Below are 17,771 nucleotides of genomic sequence, written 5' to 3' on the forward strand. Positions count from 1 at the left end.
AACACTTTGCGCATATCACTTTATCACTTTTGATTTTCTGTTTGCACTTATTTCACTGAACTCGAAACTTTAAGTGGTTTGTACCTGAAACACGCAATCCTATCCTTCATTAAAAGGTAGTAATTGCGAAAACAGTATTACAATGTAACAGAAAAACATAATGAAAGATAAAGAATTCAGTGGCTGGAAAAGAGACTAAACACTAGATCAAATAAACTACGTTTAAAATCTCTCACCGCATAAAGCCTGGGAACAAGAATAAAACTCTAGAAACGTTTTACCTTCTTCCCCTCTATCGACTAGGGAGAAGAGCAAAAAAAACGAGAACAACGTTACCCGCTTGAACGAAACGTTATCCTCCTCTCTCTCCCTTCGTCTCTATCTCTCTCTCTCTCTCTCTTGACTTAGAACCTGAGAGATGAGCCCAATTATATATATCGTTAAAACATATTATTTGTTAAAGGAAAAAAAAAAACTGAAAGGTTTCCCAAATAAAAAGCTCCTTTATTAGAATTAAAACCATTTAAGCTAAGAAAGAATGAACGAAACGCTAGAATCGGTTTACTCTTACTGCAACGTGAAACCGTGAATACTCTCTCTCTATCGTAACGATAGAGCGCAAGTTGAACGTTCTGAACGTCAACAACTGCGGAGACTAAACAAAACGTTAGTTCAACTTTGAAAACAGTACGAGACTTATCAAAGAAATTCTTTCAAAAACATAAAATTAAAATAGCATAAATTCTTAACAGGAAAAACGATATGACGAGCTCAATGTTAATTAACTTCGGTTCCAAGTAAGGACCGCCTACTATTAGGAAAGGTCGCATATTTTTTTTTTTTTTTTTTTAAGGAAAGTTAATCGAAGAAGCCTATAAATGGCGGAGAGATATAAAATAAAAAGTGAAAGAGAGTCTATACTCTCTTCGACACCAACACTTCCGTCTAAGGGAAGGGTCGGCCATTTAAAAGTGAAAGAGAGTCCATACTCTCTTCGTCACCATAATTAATTCAAATTAATTCCAAAAGCTTGCTAAGCTAAAGATAAAGCTTCCTGAATAGCGAAGGCTAAACTCTAGAGCAAATACATCACCAAATCGTGAGCAATAACTCCAGAATCAACAGCGTATCCCAGTAGGTCTAGCCGGTGGCACGACAGAGGAAAAATTGAGTTCTTGTTGACAAGAAGTACTTGAGTACCTGCTCACAGATGGCGCTGTTGTGTACACCCCCACCTGTATAGCGATCGCTGGCGTATCCCGACCGTAGATTTCTGTCGGGCAACAGAGTTGACAGCTACATGATCATCGGGTAAGATTAATATTGAAAAATCATGTTTTGCCAATGAAATTCTCAACAACTTCAAGTTTAACTTTCCTCTTCTCTTTCATCTTATTATTATCATTATCACTAGCTAAGCTACAACCTTAGATGAAAAGCTGGATGCTATAAGACCAAGGATTCTAACAGTGAAAAATAGCCCAGGGAGGAAAGGAAACAAAGAAATAAAACAAGAGAAGTATGAACAATTAAAATAAAATATCTTAAGAACAGTAACAACATTAAAATAAATCTTCCATATATAAACTATAACAACTTCAACAAGAGGAAGAGAAATAAGATAGAATAGTATGCCTGAGTAGAGCCTCAAGCAAGAAAACTAATCCATGACATTGGAAGACCATGATACAGAGGCTATATTACTACCCAAGACTAGAGAACAAATGTCTGAGTCTGAAGTGACCTTCTCTTAGAAGAGGTGCTTACCATAGCTAGTCTCTTCTACCCTTACCAAGAGGATAGTAGCCACTGAAAAATACAGTACAGTAGTTAACTCCTTGAGAGAAGAAGAATTGTTCGGTAATCTCAGTGTTGTTAGGTGTATGAGGAAAGAGGAGAATGTGAAAAGAATAGGCCAAACTATTCAGTATGTGTGTTGGCAAAGGAAAAATGAGCCATAACCAAATAGAGAGATCCAATGTAGTACTGTTTGGCCAATCCAAGGACCTAATAACTCTCTAGCGGTAGTATCTCAATGGGTGGGTGGTGCCCTGACCAACCTACTATCTATAAAATTAATCTATTTCTTGCTCCCTAGGGAAAAAGCCATAATCATTGGCTCTCATTTTTCCGCCGACTTTCCTAGGTAATGCCAATGCTCCAGATTTTCTTTTGCTATATCCTTTTGTATTCAAGGTCAGTTCCTCAAGGGGACTCCTGACAAACAAACAACTGTGTTCTCATCTTGTTTTACCTAATGTTAAATCTATCACCTAATCTTTCACTTGAAACATAATCTGATCCTGTATATTCTCCACTAAGCAAGATACACAGGTGACCTTTACTATTTCCCTTATATTTAGTCAGCTTCCCTCAAGGATCTCATAGAATTATTTAATGTCTCTGGCATCTCAACGATATTCATTAACTGGGCATATATATTAATCTACTAGCCAAGAACCCATTTCACTCCTTCCCTCTGCAAGCTACTTTTCTAATGCTTCACATTTCATCTACACTAAGCCCAATCATTCTTTGTCTTTCCCATTTCACACACACTGTCTTTCCACTTTTGTCTGAATCAGTGAAAAGCCCCTTCATGGGAGATGTTTCATACCCATGAAACGTCCTAAGATGAGGTCACCGCAACCATGGGACATACCATACGCGCATTCTAAGTATCAAATACTGTACGTGCAAACCAATTTCATTATTATTCCAGTCAAACCTCTAGCTACGAAAGAATTAGCTTACAATATTTTCACTTCACAAAAGGAGATACAAAGAATTTTATGACTCGAATCACGGAAAAATGTTTCGGACAACGAAAGGCGGTACGAGCGGGAGCATCCAAGACGGATTTTAAAATTTGTGTGGCGCCGGCCCGTAAACTCGCTACCATCCTCCTGCATTCCCATTAGTTATCTCCCTACTTGGATGCTAGTTACTACCATGAGATCCTGCTCTCCTACTGGTCGGCATCTACTGTACTGTATCCCATCGTGCATCTCTACGCATTGGCGTTCCTTTGTCTTTTCGTTCCGGCAGTGGTATCGTACGCATTGACTTAGTGTTTGTGATTTCGCTTTCGTAACAATTTTACTGTACTAGGTACTGTTATCGTGTGTGATCCTATGATACATCATTAGCCATGGGTCCCAATAAAGTTGCTGATGTTAAGGGAAAGAAGAGGATGATGCTTTCCATGGAGACGAAGATGGAAATAATAAGGAAATATGAGGATGGCATGCGGTTAAGTGTGCTCGCGAAGGAATATGGCCGGAATCCATCTACGACAGGAACGATCCTTAAACAGAAGGAAGCTATCAATGAATGAATGAATGAATGATTTAAAGTTTTCAGGCATCCTGACATCTAAGGTCATTGACGCCGGTAACATTTAATTTATGTATACAAAAATAAAAAATGAGATAAAATAAAAAATTAAAGAGTATTCAATTAAAATCATAAAAATTGAATGTCATAAAAGTTAAATATTTTTCAGAAGACCTGCTTCTGAAAGAAATCTAAAAATGCCACTTGCATGGTAGGACACATCATTTCCAAGAATCTTGGCAAGGATGAACCTGCCACCCTCACCTCGAGCCTCAAACAAATATCTATTCCGCAAGTTGATATAATTGGGGCATTCGGTCAACAAATGCCTTACTGTTAGAGGTACTAAACAGTTGTCACAAAACGGTTGGTGTTGGCCCTTCAGCAGAAACTCATGTGTCAACCGAGTGTGACCAATACGGAGACGACAAAGAGACGTCTCCCATTTTCGGGGCATCATATTATACCTCCAAGGAGATATAACATTTGTTACCTCTCGCATTTTATTCCCATCTAGGCTATCCCATTGCTGTTGCCATTTATTGCAAACCAATTTCTTGATGTCAGGTAAGAAATCATTACAGGCAATGGGATACCTTCTTGGCAGCAACTCGGATGCAGCATTCTTAGCCAGTAAATCTGCCTTCTCATTCCCACACACACCTACATGTGCTGGAACCCAACAAAAGTGAACTGTTATACCTCTCCGTCCAATAATAAAAAGCAATTCTAAAATCTTTAAAACTAGAGGGTTATTAGAATTAAAAACTTCTATAGCTTGAAGGACACTCCTTGCATCACTAAAAATTGTAAAATTACCCTCCTTCTCCAATGCTATTTTCTCAATAGCGGTTAATATGCCATACAGTTCCGCAGTAAATATGGAAGCGGTCAGAGGAAGTGCACCTCTACAATTAAAACTATTACTATGTACCCCAAATCCAACGCCAGCATCAGATTTGGAGCCATCAGTATAGATAAAAGTTGATCCTCTATGTTCTTTAACATGTTCATTAAAAAGAGACCTGGCTTCTATGTCTGACATATTCTTCTTATCTCCTATAAAATATTTACAAAAAGATATCTCTGGTAACTTCCATGGAGGCGTTGATGATACCTTGAATGGAAGTACCTTACATCTAATTATATCCAGACTGTTTAATAATTGTTTCACCCGAAAGCCATAGGGTTGAGGAGATTTTGGGTGCATTTCAAAGTATGTTGGGTGCCTTACAAGGCTTGCAGTCTGGAAGGCTAAAGAATTAGGGAGTCTTTGCAATCTAAACCAATACCGAAGAATAGAAGACATCCGGTAAAGGTCTAGTGGTAACTCTCCAGCATCAACAAGGAGACTTGGGATAGGTGATGTTCTGAATGCTCCCGTGGACAATCTAATACCTGCATGATGTATTGAATCTAATATTTTCAACCGGCTTGGGGTGGCTGAAGAGTATACCTCACAACCATAACTAATTTTGGAAAAAATCAAGGCCTTGTATAATTTTAAAATAGTACTGCGGTCTAACCCCCATGATGTATGGGACAATACTTTTAAAATATTCAGAGCTTCAACACATTTAGCTTTTAGCGCTTTTAGGTGAGAAACCCATGTAAGTCTACAGTCAAATATCAAACCTAAAAATTTGGTTTCCGATACACATGGGATCCGTTGACCTTTAATGTATATATCCGGGTCTGGATGTGCTCCCCAGATACGACAGAAATGTACGATAGTAGTTTTACTTGTCGAGAACTTAAATCCATTCATATCGGCCCACTGGATAATTTTGTCAATCGAGAGCTGTAGTTTTCTCTCAACCGTTGCCATTCTGGCTCCAGCAAATGATATGGAGAGATCATCCACAAATAATGTTGAGAGAACATCCTGGGGAATGGCTGAGGATATCCCATTAATTGCTAGTGCAAAAAGGGTTACACTCAGCACACTACCCTGAGGAACTCCTTCTTCCTGGCACTTACTCTCTGATAGAGCTTCCCCAACTCTCACTTGAAAAACTCTATGTGAAAGAAATGCCTGAATAAATAGTGGCAGCTCTCCTCTCAATCCGATTTCATGAATGGTTTTAAGTATACCATATCTCCATGTGGTATCATATGCCTTTTCAAGGTCAAAAAATACTGTAACATGGTGCTGTTTGGAAGCAAAGGCTTCACAAATAGAAGACTCAAGTCGTATCAACACATCAGTCGTTGAGTGCATTTTTCGGAATCCACATTGAATCGGTGATAAAATACCTTTCTTTTCAAGGTACCATATCAGCCTTGCATTGACCATCTTCTCCATGATTTTACATAAACAAGATGTCAATGCAATAGGACGATAGTTTGCTGCTAAAAACTTGTCTTTACCGGGTTTTAAAAAGGCTAAAATAATGGCTAGTTCCAAAACACTTGGGTAACTATGATCATGCCATATTCTATTAATAATGCTTAAAATAAATAGCTTTGTATTAAAATGTACATGTTTAATCATTGCATATGGAATTCCATCGGGTCCAGGGGCTGTATCGTTGCAATGAGCTAGTGCGGAATCAAATTCTCTTTCAGTGAAAGGAGAATTATAAGACTCTTCCCTTCTTGTTCCAAAATCTAAAATTTTCTTTTCTTCAACGCTCCTATACTGGTGACCAGGGGCTCCTACACACTTGCTGGATACATTTGAAAAATGACTAGCCAGGGCATTGCTAACATCATTTGCTTCAGTTACATACTGACCATTCACCTTCAACACTGGTGGTGGGTTGGGGGTGAATTTGCCAGCTATCTTTTTTACTTTCCTCCACACAGCAGATGGTGGTGTTCTACTGTTAATGGAGGAAACAAAAGACATCCATGACTGGCGCCTTGCTTCTTTCATGGCACGACGGAACTGTGCTCTACATTTCTTGTACATAATTAAATTCTCATCAGTTCGGAGTCTACGCAATCGTGTTAGAGATCTTCTTGTGGCTCTGTGGAGGGCAGTTAGTTCTGAAGACCACCACGGGACTGGTCGTCGTTTGAATAACCCTGTTGTTTTGGGAATTGAATTGACTCCTGCTGTATGGAGAGTTCCATTCAGTAAGTCTATGGCATCATCGATATTTTCAACCTGTTCAGCATCCCCCTCAATTTCGCTTAGCTCACGAAACTTTTCCCAGTCCGCCTTGTCAAGATTCCATCGTGGCGATCTCTGTAAAGGTGGACCATTGTTGGTGTTTATAATGATTGGTGCATGATCACTAGTATGCCAATCATCTAATGTCCTCCAATCAAAATCAAGAAGACAGTTAGAGCTTGCAATTGAAAGGTCAATGCATGACAAGGTACCTGTCTGAACATGGAAGTGTGTGGGCTCTCCTGTATTAAGGAGTCCCACATCCTCATTCTCCACAATTGATGAGATAATATTGCCCCTTGTGTTTGCTAGGATATCACCCCATAAAGGATGTCTACCATTCATATCTCCCAGTAAGAGAAATGGTTGAGGGAGTTGTTGAATGACCTCTGCTAAGTCATCATATAAAATAATATCATTTGGAGGTAAGTACAGAGAGCAAATTGTATATTTTCTCCCTATATCAATTTGTACAACAACTGCCTGCAGGGTTGTACGTATAGACATAGGTATTTGGGGAACATCTCGACGAATGTATACAAGACTTCCGCCATGGCTCCCTGCTTGTTGATTATATGGTGTTCTATAGCTAACATACTCTCGAGGACTAGGAGTGTTAGAATCAAGCATACTTTCCTGTAGACATACAATTATGGGGGAATGCTCATGAATTAGGAGCTTAAGTTCTTCATATTTGGCCCTCAAACCCTGACAGTTCCATTGCAAAATGGAGGAGAAAACTATGGATTATTTCTGGAAGACATCTTGGATGAGGTCTTCCCATTAGCAGTTTTTAATCTAACATTATTACCTGTAGGTTTCTTCAGAGGTGGTCTTGTTATAATGGGTTTTATGTTTGTGTTTTTCTTTGTACCCTTTTGATCTATTTGTTGAGGTGGATGGTGGACCTCAACTTGAATTTCTGATTTATTCAGTTTATCTTCTGGTCCATTAGAAACATCAACAGACAAAACATCAAATTTATTTGATGTCATAACCTTGACGTTTCTAATGGAGGGTGGAGAGAGAGATGGAGGTCTCTCTCTTTTCCTATTTATCAGTGGTGAGGATTTACCAGGTTTTTGCACCTTCCCTACCACAGGTGCACCTGGTAACTTTGTTTCGGGTGGAACTTCCATCAAATCAGGCAAGGACATGGCCTGAGAGAGGTTAGTACTATTGTTGGTAATGGGGGATGAAGTTTGTATAGAAGTGGGCAGTGTTGCAGTTTTAATACACAGTGGTAAAGCCTTGGAAGGCAATATGCTTACCTTGTCACGTAAAACTCTACTATCATTAGATGATGTATTTCCTTTTTGGGAATTACTGGCAGCACTATGTGGGTTCGATGTCTCCTGTGGTATATTTTCTCTTGATTTCAGTGCATTTGCATAGCTGTTTGGTTTTTTCAGTAGTCTTTTGGCATGTCCTACACTTATGTGTTCTACATTGGATTTGTTGAGGGCTGCTTCTTCAAACTTATAAATCTCGCAGCTCCTGTCAGTGGATTTATGGTTTGAATTGCAATTCAAACAGCTGGGCTCAAGTGTACACTCTCCATGATAGGGACTGGCACAGATGCTACACATTTTTTCATTTTTACAAACTTTAGAAGGATGTCCAAATTTGAAACATTTGAAGCATTGTAAGGGCTTTTGTTTAAAAGGTCGAACTTTTATTCTTTCATTTTCAATATCGATGTGGAAAGGCACATCAGCATCCTGGAAAGTAAGGATAATCATTGACGTCCCAGGAATCTTATGGACTTTCCACACTGTTAATGGGCACATGGCTAGTATTTCCTCTTCTGTAAATTCGTAAAGATCTTTATTGAAGACTACTCCCCTTCCGTAACTAAAGTTTAGGTGGGGTTTGACATCTAACATATCCTCATCACTGTTTGTCGTAAGGTTAGACAGTATTACTGATTGCGTGAATGATTTAGCATGGATTAGGAAGCTATTTTTCCCAAAGCGAGATATATCACCTGGTGCAATGGTTCCTACCTTTTTCTGAATTAGTTTGCTAATTTTAAAATAATTCCCATTACTCCCTTTAGGCTCGGCAACAAGCCACATTGGTGGTTTTGGCTTTCTTTGGGGGAGCATAGTTAAATCGATATCTTTCTCAAACCAGTCAGCAGGTCTATATACATCCAAACTGTTTGGTATCTTATCGCATAGGGCACCCATGACATTTAGGTTATTAATTTTGATATCATTGATGTTACATATTGCATTGAATGCTTCTTCATGATTATTATAAGTTATCCATGAATGCCATTTTTCATTTTCAAGTTTCATTCTAATTTCTTTTATCACTCCATAGCATCTAAATGCTTTATATATCATATCATAATCAGTATTTATTGGAATTTGGGTAACATGAAGGATTCTTAGTTTCCCTTTGTTACCCGACTTAATTGGTTTTGAAACATTAGTAGAGGGGTCCTTTTTTGTTCCTAAGTCGTCAACAGAATTTTCCTTAATTGAATTAGCAGAGGTCGTCAACAGTGCCGGGGGAGAGTCAGCGTATCCAGGGGATGGGGGTTCATTGCTTAAAGAATCCATTAGACGAGAGAGAGAGAGAAAAGGGTTACTTAGATGTACCTGCTCGAGAATGTTAGGCCATCACACGCCAGAAAGGAAATTTGCACTTTCCACTATCGGCACATTGAGAGTATACTTCCCAGATGGTCCACTCCATACCCTACCCGAAGGATAGCATCAAAACAGATATAGAGGCACAGGTGTAAGCTGAACCCGCCTGTTAGGACTGAGACCAAGAAATTATGGAATCATCCTCCCCATATCTGTAATGACGGGCTTCCGGCCAAAAGCCGAGAGTCCTACCCCAAGCATTGGATCCCCCTGGATTCCGAAGACCCAACACTTGAGAATAGTTCCGCCAAAAAGGTCCAAACCATCTTCGGGATGGCTGAAATCATCCAATACTCTCACATATAGCTTTGAATGCAAACACCTCCCAACCGTGACACCTCCTCCCACTCATCAAAGCAGGCAGCAATATAGGATGTATGAACATCCACGCCGGGGCTACAATGGATGAGAAACATCCAAGCCATAGGAAAGAAAAAAAAAATAATAATAAATATATATGTACATAATATATACACATATATAATGAGGGAAATTTTTCTCATTGAGTTTGGAAAGCAAGACGAAAGAAAGTTTATGAAATTAGGATAAGGTCGAAGTAATATTGAGAAAAAGAAAAAGGTGAAAGAGAGAAATTTAGATTCAAACTGGGGGAGTAATTTCCCCAAGTTCGAGAGCCCTCTTGCCCGTCACCAAGTTTCAGCACGGGAGTGAAATGCCGTGCTGAAGCTCAATGACTTCATCAAGGCATTCTCTCATTAAGAGGGAGGAAGCTATCAAAGCAGCAACACCTTCTAAGGGCGTGGCTGTTTTCTCCAGCAAGAGGAGCTACCTCCATGATGAGATGGAGAGACTGCTGCTTGTCTGGATAAAGGACAAAGAAATGGTTGGAGACACTATCACTGAAGCGATAATCTACCCGAAGGCCAGCGCCATTTTCGGTGATCTCGTGCGTACTAAGGCCGATGCAGATGCAGGAGAAGGAACATCGAAGCAGAAACCCCCAGAGTTCAAAGCTTCTCGTGGGGGGTTTGAAAAATCTAAGAGACACTCAGGCATTCATTCTGTGGTGCGTCATAGGGAGGCTGCAAGCTCGGACACGAAAGCAGCTGAAGCCTTTGTTAAGACGCTCGACGAGTTGACCGTCCGGGAAGGCTACAGTCCCCAGCAAGTTTTCAATTGCAACGAGACTGGGCTTTTTTGGAAAAAAATGCCTCGTCGAACGTACATCACAGCAGAAGAAAAGAGGCTATCTGGGCATAAGCCTATAAAGGATAGGCTTACCCTTGCACTCTGTGCAAATGCCAGTGGGGATTGCAAGGTGAAACCCCTACTGGTGTATCACTCCGATACTCCTCGAGCCTTCAAGACCCACAAAGTCGTTAACGAACATCTAAACGTGTTGTGGAGGGCTAATGGAAAAGCCTGGGTAACAAGACAATTGTTTATCAAGTGGATAAATATTTGTTTGGGCCCGACTGTGAAAAAGTATTTGGAAGAGAAGCGCCTCCCTATAATATGCCTGCTGGTGCTGGACAATGCCCCTGCTCACCCTCCTTCCCTCCATGTAGATATTGCACCACAATATTCCTTCGGCAAGATTCTCTATCTTTCACCGAACACCAGCCCTCTCCTCCAGCCCATAAACCAGCAAATGATTTCAAACTTCAAGAAACTCTACACGAAATATCTCTTCAAGAGATGTTTCAAAATCATTGAGAGCACAAACCTCACCCTTCATCAATTTTGGAAGGAGCATTTTGATATTGTCATATGCCTCAAAATGATTGATCAAGCTTTGCCAGAGATTTCGAGGCACACATTGAACTCTGCTTGGAGGAAGCTGTGGCCTGATGCCGTCTCCGCAGGAGATTTCGAGAGCTTCCACGCAGACCAAACTGAAGACGATTCCGAAAATGTTGACGATCCTGAACCTGATACTCAATCTGAAGTTGCCGAGATCGTTACACTCGGGAAGTCCATGGGTCTGGAAGTTGATGAGGCCGACATTGATGAGCTTATCCAGGAGCACCAAGATGAACTTACGACGGATGACCTAAAGGAGTTGGAAGCCATGCGAATGAACGCCGTTCAGGAAGGGTACAGCGGGGATAAGGAGGATGAGCCACTGACAACTGCAGAAATTAAAGAGGGTCTAGATGGCTACTTTAAAATGGTGACTCTCGTAGATAAGAGACACCCAGAAAAAATTCTCACAGGGCGTGCGCTTGAGTACTGTAATGAAGTTTGCCCGAGTTATTTCAGGAACATATTAAGAAGCAGGCAGAAACAAGCTTCTTTGGACGCATACTTTACTAATGGGCCTTTGGTAGAAGCAGACCAAGCGCCAGCTAAAAAGTGAAAGAAAAGTGGTAGTAGTAGTGATGAAGAAAATGCTTAGTGTAATTAAATTTAGAAAATAGAAAATGTAATGTAAAAAAAAAATAGAAAAATGAAAAAAAATTAATTTCATTTTAAGTTTATCGTAAAGTTAAGTGTTAATATTTCCTGCCATTTGTAGATGCGTTTCCTAAAATTAAGTGTTAATGTTTTCTGTCATTTATAAATCTGTTTTGTAAAGTTAAGTGTTTACGTTTTCTGCCGCTTGTACATAAACGTTTTCCGCCATTTTCATCCTCCTCTACCGCCCCGCACTTCGCTCTCAGACATCGCCTCACTCCAATGGTAAGGTTCCACATTATTGTCACGTACTTTATATTTACTGTTTGCTCAAATTAAACTCTTCTTTTTCAACATATTAATTTCATTTTATTATTAAATTATCACAATACAGTACTTGTCATATATTTAGTACATTTAGGGCCGAATATCATTTTTATAATCTTTTAATGTGGTGTTTTTCTAGGGGCTATAGCGAATTAGGCTATTTACATGTAAAAGGCGACTCGCTACACGAAAAATTCACTTCACAAAAGCCCTTACAGAACCAATTAATTTAGTGTTGTGAGGCATCACTGTATCTGGTTTGTACCACTTCTTGGCAATATTCTCCTTAACTCAGAAGGGAAAGCTTTGGTGTCTTGTTGTCCACTGATGCTGTCTCAATAATCATTTTTATGTATTTTAGTAAAAAAAAAAAAAAAAAAAAAAAAAGAGGTTGAAATTATCAAACAATCCCTTGCTGACTTGAAAGGTGTCGATGGCATTGCTAATAAGTTTCACTGGTGCTCATTCGGGGATCTTCAGCCATACCTGGAGTAGACTTAAAAATTCTGTAAGACTATTTTCTCCCAGATAAGGTTAAAGTCCCCTGCTATACCCATGACAACATGAACAAGGCAGTCCCCATCTTGATCATTACCTTGTCTCTCACCATTGGTAGTTACTTGGCACTGAACAGGGCAATTGCACTTACAACAACATGAATGTTGGCTACCTTTTCTTGATGTACCATGCAGTACACTCATTCATATGGAAAATTTCCCCATAGCACCAGTAGACACACATACCTTCCCTACATCTATTCATCATCTCTACCTCTTGTTCCTACGCCATCATGTTCTTCTGGCCGTTAGGGGTAAGTTTGCATGAAACAATTTACATACAGGAATTTGTGGTTCAGTATGTGCAGCAAGACAGAACAGTAAGGTAGTGGCGTGCTGTAGCCTGCAAGGTAGGCAAAGAGTTACAAGAATGTAAGGAAAGGCACTAAGCAGAAGAAATGGGAAGTAATCAATTGATGGAACGAGAGGACCACAAATAATTAATTTATTGATGAAATATTATGAGGATCACAAGCAAATAATCAGATCCAAGAAGCACAAACACCCAAATGGTGAAATCTGATTGTATACATAAATATATATATGAGAGAGAGAGAGAGAGAGAGAGAGAGAGAGAGAGAGAGAGAGAGAGAGAGAGAGAGAGAGAGATGTGTGTGTGTGAATATTAATGTTGCCAGTATAAAATTGTATTATACAGTATAGTTATATTTCAAAGTTCCCAGGTTTTAGGTAACAAGGGGTCACAGCAAACTGTGAAATTACCAAAAAAATTGGTTTCTGAGGGTAAAACCACTAATCAATACCCTCACCAAACTACTGCTTTCACGCAATCCACTAACACTACATTTGTTTTTTGCAGTTCACACACTGTAATTGTACAGCACAGTACTGTACACACTCTTATTTAAATAACTTTTCTTTAACAAACTGTTAAAAGGGATTTTGACGAAGGAAAAATCTATTTCTAAGCGAGGGACATGTGTCACTCCGTGAAATGCTCCTTAAAGCACCATTTCTAAGATGTAAATACTGCTAGAAATACCAGAGAAAAAGTTGCATGGAATGCCAGGAATAAACCCAGCTCGCTCACTCTAAAAAAGTGTCGGTATAGTAATTGGGGCGTGTTAGAACCACTACCAGAGGTCCTTATCTATTACACTAAATAAACAACTTTTAAATTTCATTCTTCTCTTTTTACAATCTTGATTCCTTACAGTAATTTAGCAATTTAATGTTACTATTTTTCTAATATGTATAATCTTGTTGTTTAAATGTTACTTTAATATAATTTCCCTCTATCCCCTCATTATATTAAATCTTACTTCATTATACAGTACCTGGAATTACATTCCTTCCTTTCTTTTTGTTTTTTGTCTAATTATTTTCTGCTTATTATTTCCAATTTGATGGAAATTGTAGTAGGTATATGCATAAGGCTCTAGGTGGTGCATGCATTGAGCCACTGCTCATCTGTTTGTTAGGTGAATGTTAGAATATGCAAATGATGGGTTTGTATGAAAAACTAGTTTGATTCTACCAAAGAAAAAAAAATAGGTGCTTTTGATAAAATAGATTTCCACAACAGTTTCACTGATAAGTAACCTTCATTAGAAAGGCTTATAAAGTGGTAATACTGATATATACATCAATTTATTCTTAGATTGAAGTTTCCTACCACAAAATGAGAAGTACATACTAAAAAACTGAGAGTTTATAATAATTGAAATGCAGGTAAAATCTAAAAAAATAAATGAAAATTAGCTACTATATAGAGTACTTACATCATTTTTTAATTTATCCTCCATCTTAAAAGCAGTCATTTCACAGAGAGATTTCAAATCAGCACCAACAAAACCAGGAGTCGCGTGAGCTACTGAATCAATCCCCACATATGAAGAAGATAAAATGTTATGGCACTGGATTTTCAGTATACTTTCCCTTTCTTCAGCTGATGGAACATTTAGAAGAATCTAAAAAAAAAATTATTAATTACAAAATGAAGCAAATATTCCTGATGCAATGTAATCTGAACATTAAAGGAAACTAATTCCTATGTCATACTACAAAAAGCCACTTCAACTACAATATATGATTTCTCTGTAGAAATCTTACTTTCAAATTATAATCATAACTTTTATTAGACTTCCTTAATACTATTATCATGTATATAGCTTGGTTTACCAGCTACTATAGTGATAAAGCACTAACATATGTTAAATGACCAGTGAGCCCTTTTACATTCTATAAAAATCAACACTGCAGATGATGAATATATTCTAAACATTCATTCTGGCTCTGAGAACCAAGTAAACTATTTCAATTAAGAAAGAACTTATTTTTATTGAAACATCTTACTGTACTTATAATTAGTCTAATTTTAAGGTCACTCAAATCTTAGATATTAAAATCATTGTTCCAAAACACCACAGAAATAAAACAGGAGTCAGGCACCATCATAGCACATGCAAATACAAATCCCTGAGTTTTCAACAGTTAACAGCATTAACTACCCCCTCTTTTGTCTTGCCAGACCAATTACCTGTTAAAAAATAGAGGGGTTGGGAGTTAGGAAGCACAAACTATATATACAAGCAGCAGTTACTTTACAATTAGATTAGGTTTCTCAAATAATTGGTAATTGGTTGGATACTTTCCTAATCCCTCAGAAATATGGTATTTACTGTATTTGCAATACATGAATATATACATAGCACTTGAAATAAATCAAATTTCCAAACAAATATGAAATGAAATACAGATGAAAGCAAAGTATACAAAAACAAAAACATTATTTTAGTCATTGACCTACCTCCACCAAATCAAGAGAACTTACATATGATTTACTATAAGACAGTACAGTTAACCCCCAACTACTCCCGAATCAACTTTTGTGAAATCACAGATTTGCAAGATTGTTTTAGAGCTATTATCTATTAAATATCAAAGAAAATGTTAAATATTTGAAAAAAAATTTCTTTCTTTTCAGTATATAAATAACAGATCATAACATTTTTCCTTTTAACTTCATAATTATTTATCTAAAATTAATTTTATATCAACAAGTACATTAAATTAAAAAAAACACAATGAACTTGCTTGATTGTATGTACTGTCTGAACTCACTATACTACTACGCCTATCAAAAACATTAGCGATGCATTTTTCTTTCATATCAGTAAATAAATAACAAACTGTAACATTTTTTCCTTTTAATCTTATGATTATTTGTTTAAATTAATTTCATAACAAAGGGATTTTGACGAAGGAAAAATCTATTTCTGGGCGAGGGACCTGTGTCGCCCAGTGAAATGCTCCTTAAAGCACCATTTCTAAGGTATAAATACTGTTAAATATACCAGAGAAAAAAGTTGCATGGAATGCCAGGAATATACCCAGCTCGCTCACCCTTATAAGGTGTCGGTATAGTAACTGGGGTGTGTTAAAACCACTATCAGAGGTCCCTTACCAATTAGTCTTCTCCTTCCTCAACATCTCCCGTTACTACGAAGTGCCGTTCTACATCTGACCATTGCCCGCTACTACGACTACTGCCCCCCCCACTACCACTACCCACGCTTCTCCCATCATTCCTACTAGCACCCCAAGCTTGGGCCAGCCTAGGGTGAGGAAAAAGGGGTGGGTTCACTGGGCGAAACAGGTCCCTCACCCAGAAATATTTTTTTCCTTCGTCAAAATCCCTTTTCTGGGCTTAACCTGTGTCGCTCCGTGAAATAGTAACAGAGAATTGGTCCCATAAGCTTGGAAATACACATAAAGATAAGGAACTGAATTAAAAATAGAATAATTTAATTAAGAGTGTTTTACTAATAAACCTTAATATACAATACCAGGTCAGAGACCCCAAAACTTATTGGTAAGAATAGAGAAAAACTTCCAATAAACAAAGAACAAGAGATGTCTAAACATAATATAAAGGACATTAGTAATATATAGACATTACAAACATGGGTTAAAGTGCAATCCAAATGAAGGTCAAGGTTAAGGTAGGGGGAATAGGTAAGGCAGGTGTCGCCCTGCTCCTTATTAGGAGACAAGGCATTAAGAGGAAAAAATATATATGAAGATAGGACCCTGTTATAATGGTTCTGTTATATCCGGAGGAACCACGTTCCCTGCTGCCACTGTTGCAAATTTTAGGGCTTCCAAAGATTTTAAATAGTGCCGTTTGAATACTGCTGGTGGTTTCCAGCCTGTATATCTTTTTAATTCTTCAAAATTCATGTGATGAAAATAATTGACTGATGTTGCTACTGCTCGGATATCATGGGCATGTGGGACTGATTCCGGGTTGGCTTGTTTAATAAAATAAAGAATCTGTTGTCTCATTCCTTTCAGGGAAATGGTTCCTCCATTCTCTCTAATAAACAAAGGGCCTGAAGACTTTTTAGAAGTTCTATTCAAATAGGCTTTCAGAGTGTTAACTGGGCACAGAGATAGATCCTGTGGAAGTGGGACAATCTTCCACGGGGACCATCTATTCTGTGGATTCTCATTCTTTGCTAAGAATTTTCTCTCGGTGTTGTGTATAAAGCAAAGGCGCGTGAAAACCACTATTCACAGGCTGTCTTCCATTTAGCTAATTCCTTCGTCAAAGGGATGGGCCAATACAGAGGCACCAGCTATGCTACCAGAGCCACGCCACCCACGCCCCGACGCGAGCGCCATCTGAACAACATCCTTCTACTTTGGACTTGCTAGCTTGAGTGTTTTCACTTTGGTGGATTTATTTCGTCATGACCGAAGCTCCATCTTCACCCATTCCAATGTTAAGTACCATAGTTTGTTTTGACAGCTTTTTGTAGTACCGGGCATTTGTCCTCTTCCCAGTATAGTCTGTTTTATCTCTACCGGCTTGGCCCTCCGCGGCGTCGGCGGCCATTGTTGTTTTGCCTTGTCTCGCTGGGAATTCATGTTAGTCTTGCCCGTTTGGTACTCTGTCAGTTAGGTTCTTGGTTAAGTCCCTGGCCTTATGCCTTTTTGAACCATTATTATTATTATTGTTATTATTTTCCCATGGTACTTTTTGCTAGCAAGTCCAGTCTGCGAACAAGAATAGCGTTCTGGCTTTATTATAGTTTAGTACCCACCCCGCGAGGCGTTTGTCAGTGGACTATATCCTTTTAAATTTGGTTTTAGCAGACGTTATTCTTCGTTCGTAGTCTTGTATTTGACGTTACATTTTTAATTGTTATACTTTTATAATATTGTTGTGTGCTTATTAGGTTCTGATAGTGTAACCACGAGAGCGAGAGATTGGAGTTCCCGTTTTCTGTACTCAGTCACGAGTTACCCCTTTCTCTCGTTTTCTTTCTTAACCTCGGGTATGAGAGCGGATTTCCCGTTTTCCGTTTTGGACGTTCAACGAGTTCTCCCTCCCCCCTCTCCCTCTACATGTATATGATATCTTACGAGTTATTTAGTTTGTGGTTACTA

General features: G+C 38.6%; 1 protein-coding gene across 1 annotated transcript in view; it reads right to left on the minus strand.

Moving 5' to 3' along the window:
* LOC137627657 (ATPase family gene 2 protein homolog B-like) overlaps positions 1-17,771 on the minus strand; it is a 449,107-nt gene that overhangs the window by 301,711 nt on the left and 129,625 nt on the right. The window contains exon 6 of the mRNA XM_068358828.1: positions 14,099-14,287. Within this exon, the coding sequence (XP_068214929.1) occupies positions 14,099-14,287 (189 nt within the window). The remainder of the gene's footprint in view (positions 1-14,098; positions 14,288-17,771) is intronic.

This window comes from Palaemon carinicauda, chromosome 2 (assembly GCF_036898095.1).
Source record: "Palaemon carinicauda isolate YSFRI2023 chromosome 2, ASM3689809v2, whole genome shotgun sequence".
In the NCBI taxonomy this organism is placed as follows: Eukaryota; Metazoa; Arthropoda; class Malacostraca; order Decapoda; family Palaemonidae; genus Palaemon; species Palaemon carinicauda.